This window comes from Rhinatrema bivittatum, chromosome 11 (assembly GCF_901001135.1).
Source record: "Rhinatrema bivittatum chromosome 11, aRhiBiv1.1, whole genome shotgun sequence".
Classification (NCBI taxonomy): Eukaryota; Metazoa; Chordata; class Amphibia; order Gymnophiona; family Rhinatrematidae; genus Rhinatrema; species Rhinatrema bivittatum.
The window spans coordinates 75939596-75945309 of NC_042625.1; the positions used below are offsets into that span (position 1 = coordinate 75939596).

Consider the following 5714-nt stretch of genomic DNA (forward strand, 5'->3'; position numbering starts at 1 on the left):
TGGCAGGCTGGAGTGTTTATTTTAAAATATTTAATATATAAAACTATTTGTCAAGCAGGTGCAGGAAAAAAAAAAAGTGTCCAGGAGAGGATGCAGCGCAGCAGGAAGGAGCAGAAGGTGACTCCAGACTGGGTCCGCGTCTCAGCACTCCACCCCGTAGCGGTCAAAGTGCCGCAGCAGCACTCCCAGCTGCAGGTGCACCTTTCCCATAGCTGTGGTCTGCAGGCGGTAGCGGTCGGCCCCGCTGTAGATCAAGTCACTATTTTTCAGCTGCAGCCCGCCTCCGACAAAGAGCTGGGAGAGCTGCTCCTGCCAGGAGCCCTGGGGCCGCCAGGTCACACATTCCAACTGGTGGAGGCCAGGGCCAGATGGCACGTGGCAGAAGCCGTAGCCGTACAGCTCGTTGCGGCCAAAGGAGTCCTGGTGCCACACCTGCAGGTACAACTTCGGCCAACCTAGGGGAAAACAAGAGCAAGCAGCTGTCAGGCCAAAGTGCTGGCACTCGCTCTTCCATTCACAGCATCCCCACGTGCAAAAGGAAGAGGAGGGAGAATATTTTGAAGAGCCCTGTGTTATTTGCACTTTTAGCCCACATACAATGCAGTCAGTTTTCAAAAGGGGAAACTACACGCATTGCTCCCCCTTTAACAATCAGCGGCTGCAAACTGCAGGTGCCAAAACCACTGGAGGCTCCTGCACCTGCCATTTGCGTGGGGGACAGAGAGGAGGCACAATAGATCCCTGGACGTTTGTCACGCACAGGCACTGCTTTATTCCCTCAACCTCCACACAGCCCCAGGAACGCCCCCCATTTTAGTGCGGTGAAGGGTGCACACATTGTGTACAATCCCCAGACTTTTTTAGCAGCAGAAAGGGCTTTGAAAGTTGCCCTTTCGATGAATAATGAGATCTGGATAGAAGCATGATCTGTGCAACAGCAGCAGTACTGGGAGCCGTTCCACGGGGAGCCTCAGCCTGCTCGCCGACACGTGCAGGCCTTGCAGAGGATTTGCCCCATGTAACAGAAGGTAACAGGGGGCAAATATGCACACAGGGCATGGGGGCTCCCTGAAGGGAGAAGAAGAAAAGGCGTTAGGAGAGAGGCTGAGCAACGGAGCAGAGAGCAGCAGTAAGACTGAGGTTAACTTAAGCAAGAGAAAGTGGTGGGGTGTGATCTGTCTATAATGCTTAGCTTTTATCGGGGGCTCCCTAGTTTTAACAGATTTATCCTTAGAGTTCTTATTTCTAGCATTTAAAGTAAGGCCCCACATAGCATCTCACAAGCCCTGCTGAGGATTGTTCACCTAAGGGACGTTCTCCCTTTCTTGCAAGTTAATTTAAAAGCCTTGTGATGCTTTTAGCGCCTTTCTGTGTCCAGCACGTGAGCGGCAGTGTTTTCCAACACAGAGGCAGAAAAGACAAAGCGGATTAAATCCAGAATCCCAATTAAATTAGTAAATTGCATTATAAAAAAAAAAAAAGACAAAAGAAATAAGAAAGCAAAAAGACTCCCTTGCAGCCGAGACAAGAGCCATAATGATGTGAAATTAATTCGCAGTGGAGAGGGGCCCTGGGATTTCTTGTCTGAAACTGTTTGCTCACTGAGCCATGAGCGATGAATTGCTTAATCTCCCTGTAACACCCTGCACTTCTGCTTTGAAAATTAAAAAAACAAAACACCCAGAAGGGCAGAGCATAGGAAATGGAGCTTTCACGAAACATTCTTGGAAATAAAGCAAGCAATCCTTCCCTTTGGGCTGGACACCAGAACCTCATAAGGACACAGGATGGAAAAAGCTGATACAGAGCCAACAGCACCTTGCTGCCGCAAATGCCTGGCGCAATCATCCTAACTTCATGCATCCTGCTCCCTCTCTGGCCATATTTGCATCCTGCCTAAAAACCACCTTAAATCCTGATCACGGCTCTGTTGATTTTAACTGTTATTTCTATACTGGAGTGAAGGTTCAAATCCTGCTCCTCCCATAGATTCTCCTTGTGACCTCGGGTAATTCACTTTACTCTCCATAGAAAAAAAAAGAGGCTCCTTGTGAAACTAGGAGGAGGGAAGCTCAAAGGGACTATGCCAAAATCCTTCTTTACCAAGAGGGCAGCGGGTGCCTGTATTGCCAGCAGCCGAGGCAGTCCTAACCAGAACAGTAACAGAGTTCAGGTATGCCTGGGATGGAGCATGGCAGGGGGGGGAGGAAGTAAGGTCTGAGGTGACAGAGTAGGTAAGGAGCAAGTGGATGGACAAATATTCTGTTACTGTGTTCTGCTAGTGGGCTGTATGCAGAGAGAGCCTCATTAACCTTCCCCCCAGGGCCCACAGTCGCTTTCTTTCCAAGGAGCAGTTCTCAGTTAGAATGTCTGCTGTGGATGTGCAGTGGTAGAAGAGAGCGGAGGAGAGAGCGGAGGAGAGACCCTAGTGCTCAGAGCAGGAGGCTGAGAATCAGGGATGCCAGGGTGCAAATCTCACCAATGATCTTTGGGACCTTGGGCAAGTCACTTTCACCCTCCACTGCCTCATTTACTAAGGCTTTTCTCTCATTCTGTCTCCATGGAAAAAAAGGATTAGTAAATTTTGCTCTTAGATTATAAGCCCTCTGGGGCAGGGACCTACCTACTGTACCTAAATTGGAACTTGCCTTGAACACAGGTTTGGAAAAGTGAGTAATCAAATACAAAATATGTGCTCATCAGCCTCAGAAGAAACAAAGAAGTTACTTTAAGAAAATAATTTGCTCCTTAATTTAGTGGTTTTGTTCTAGTGCCATGTGTCATACTTCCCTAATGCTCCTTGCCTCCCCCTGCACGCTGGAAATGATCAGGCAGTTACTGCAGTGATGCCAGAAGTCCCAGGGAGAAGCACACCACCCTCGCTGCTTCTCAATAACCATTGGAGCAGCACCGACAAGGACAAGCAGCAATTCAATTTTTACCCTGCAAGCCTTTTGTGGCAAAGTGAATGTCAATGGGGTGGGACCAGAAGGCCATCTCTTCGTTTTGGGGGTTGTCAACCTGTGTCTGTCCTTCTGCTACCCCAGACAGCAACTTCCAAGCACCACCTAAAAAGGAAGCAAAGACATCAGCTCCACACCCCCTGCAAAGGGAACAGAACAGCACCTGGATCTGAACACACTGTTCTCCATTGATGACAGGAAGGTAAACAAGAAGGAAACAAAGGCTCTGGGTTATTAATCAGCTCTGCATGTGGGAAATTGCTTAATATGGTACACAAAGGCATTCAACTAGGGTCAGGGTGTTCCTGTATACCATACTGGTACTAGGACACACCACTAGTCATATCTGTAAAGCCACTCAAAGCCTGAGATCTAATGATACCATGTTCCTGCCTTACACTGCTTATTGAGCTTAGGTGCATACCGCTGGAGAAATCAAAAGGGCTCAACTGGACGATTAGAATAGTGGATATCAGGGGCCACTTACACTGTTTATGGCAGCTGCTGGATTTCTTCCCACATGAAAGAAAGGGAAATGCGACTGAAGTTAATCCAGCATAAGAACATAAGAACATGCCATACTAGGTCAGACCAAGGGTCCATCAAGCCCAGCATCCTGTGTCCAACATTGGCCAATCCAAGCCGCAATTACCCAACATTAAATAGATCCCAAATTACTATTCCTTATTGATTAATAGCAGTTTATGGACTTCTCCTCTAGGAACTTATCCAAACCTTTTTTAAACCGTTATAATAACTGTTGTAACCACATCCTCTGGTAATGAATTCCAGAGCTTAACTATGCACTGAATGAAAAAGAATTTTCTCTTATTTGTTTTCAATGAGATACTTGATAACTTCATGGAGTCCCCCCTAGTCCTATTATCTGAGAAAGTAAAATAACCAATTTACATTTACCTATTCAAATCCTTTCATGATTGTGTATACTTCTAGCATATCCCCCCACCATTACTAGACCCTGCAATCTGGATTTCTGTTCTGGAACCAGGCTCCATTTTAATGTGCATATTGGTCTGGGCTTACAACCACTCGTATTGCCAGATGTAAATGTAAAGGCCATTTTCTGGACCTGATGTCCAAGAGATGATTTTCTCCCATTTTCTGCCTCTACAGAAAACTTCAAGAACTCAGACTGATTATATGGTACAATGCTGCAGCACTTAGTTGCTCAGCCTGTGTTTCTAGTACTTTGTTCTGGTTAGTATGTAACACATGATTTATAAACAGTGGATTTCTACCATTCTGATAGCCTCCAGTGCTGCTTCAACACTTTCTGGTAGCTCTCCAACCTCTGTATGGTCATTGGCCTCCTCTCACCTGGACACAAACAGCTTACCATCCACCACATTCACACCATTATATAGCCTTCTTGGGAGAAGCAGTTTAAAAATATGAATAACAAATAAATGAAACATGCTTGGACCCTGATGGAAAACAGTTGATCAGGGCCCTGAGCCCACATCTTCCACGCCACAGACCACCCTCAGGAGATCAGACACATTTTCCAGGATAGAAATTTGGCTCTGACCTGCATGGATCCCCCATTTGCAAAAGAGACTATGCTGAGGGAAGCCGCTTGCCCCCACAATCTGCCCAATAATGTGAACCTCTGCCATGATCCTGAAAGAGAGGAAAAAAAGAACGCTGAGCAAAAATGTCTACAAATGGCCGCATAACAATGTCTTCTATGCGAGAACTACAATTACCACGATGCACTGGGCTGAAAAGTCAAAACGCGGGAGTAACCTAAAGCCTCCCCCTACCTTAGCAGCTCAGATGTGGCTCACCTACAGATAAATCAATCCATGCAAGATCCTGCACGGTTAAGGTAACAAAATGCCCCGGCCCAGGACCAGAGGGCCACTTAGCCGCTGTCAATATCTCATCCAGGGGCTCTGAGCACACTGCCCGAGGCTGCCAGGAGCAGATTGGCCTCGCTCTCCCTTGCGTTAAGGAATGCGCCCCGAGCCCTGTCTGCTCCCGGGGCGGGGGAGGAGGAAGGAAAGGGTACATACCCCACTCCTTGCCTGCCCGATTCTACCGGGATGAGGCCCACAGGATACGCTCTACGGAGTCGGCCAGTGCGGAGAGGGGAGTATCACTGCAACCCCCTTCGCTACGCCGCCGCTGCCATGGCAACCACGCAGGCCGGCGAGGAACGCAAGCCAATCAGAACCTGCGCAGGGCAAGTCACGTGAGACTGCGCTGAAGCCAGCGGGGCCTTGTAGCTTGAGGGCAAGGAGATGGGTGCTGGGGTCCTAGCAGGGGTGACAAGGAATAATAATAATTCTGTGTGACAGCAATGTCTTCAGAGAGGAAATTAAATAATAAACCAAATACATGATTCCTCCTGGTGCTACGAAACCATCTTGAATGTGATATTTTGAGCTGAGGGTGGGAATTTAACGAGGATAAGAAGAACTAATGATTGAAGACTGAAGACAACAATCTAGATAAGTTTTTAATCTGTATTTAAAATGTATAAAAATGGAAATCTAAGATCGATATTTTGAAATCTGTCTCGCACGGAAAGAAATGTGCGTTCAGATGGATTGGCAAATGATTATAACCTTTAATGTAAAGAGTGATTTTGGGCATATGTGCATTCTGCCTTTCTTATATGATGGTCCTCATCTGTTTCATTAATACATATTTGATATAGACAGCCTTTCGTTGAGTGGAATCTCTTTGGAATAATAATAATTCTACAGGAGTCCCGGAGCTGGGGCC

The 5714-nt window shown here is 47.0% G+C and overlaps 1 protein-coding gene across 2 annotated transcripts; it reads right to left on the reverse strand.

Moving 5' to 3' along the window:
- On the reverse strand, positions 1–5148 carry B9D2 (B9 domain containing 2). 2 transcript variants are annotated; one of them, XM_029571791.1, is made up of 4 exons: positions 5000–5148; positions 4513–4604; positions 2943–3068; positions 1–455 (listed from the first exon to the last, which is right to left on the reverse strand). In XM_029571791.1, exons 2-4 carry the CDS (start codon positions 4598–4600, stop codon positions 142–144), a joined length of 528 nt encoding a protein of 175 aa, XP_029427651.1. In that variant the 5' UTR covers positions 4601–4604; positions 5000–5148; the 3' UTR covers positions 1–141. The 2 variants fall into 2 exon arrangements, with proteins under 2 accessions (XP_029427651.1, XP_029427652.1); XM_029571792.1 differs by lacking the exons at positions 4513–4604; positions 5000–5148 and adding an exon at positions 3451–3582.
- Between the last annotated feature and the right edge of the window lie 566 nt (positions 5149–5714).

Excerpts from the sequence above, each read along its gene's own strand:
- B9D2 (XM_029571791.1), bottom strand. The coding sequence starts at position 4,600 with ATGGCAGAGGTTCACATTATTGGGCAGATTGTGGGGGCAAGCGGCTTC. Across the intron at positions 3,069-4,512 it reads CAAATGGGGGATCCATGCAG|GTGGTGCTTGGAAGTTGCTG; the intron begins GTCAGAGCCAAA and ends CTTCCTTTTTAG. Across the intron at positions 456-2,942 it reads TGCCACAAAAGGCTTGCAGG|GTTGGCCGAAGTTGTACCTG; the intron begins GTAAAAATTGAA and ends GTTTTCCCCTAG.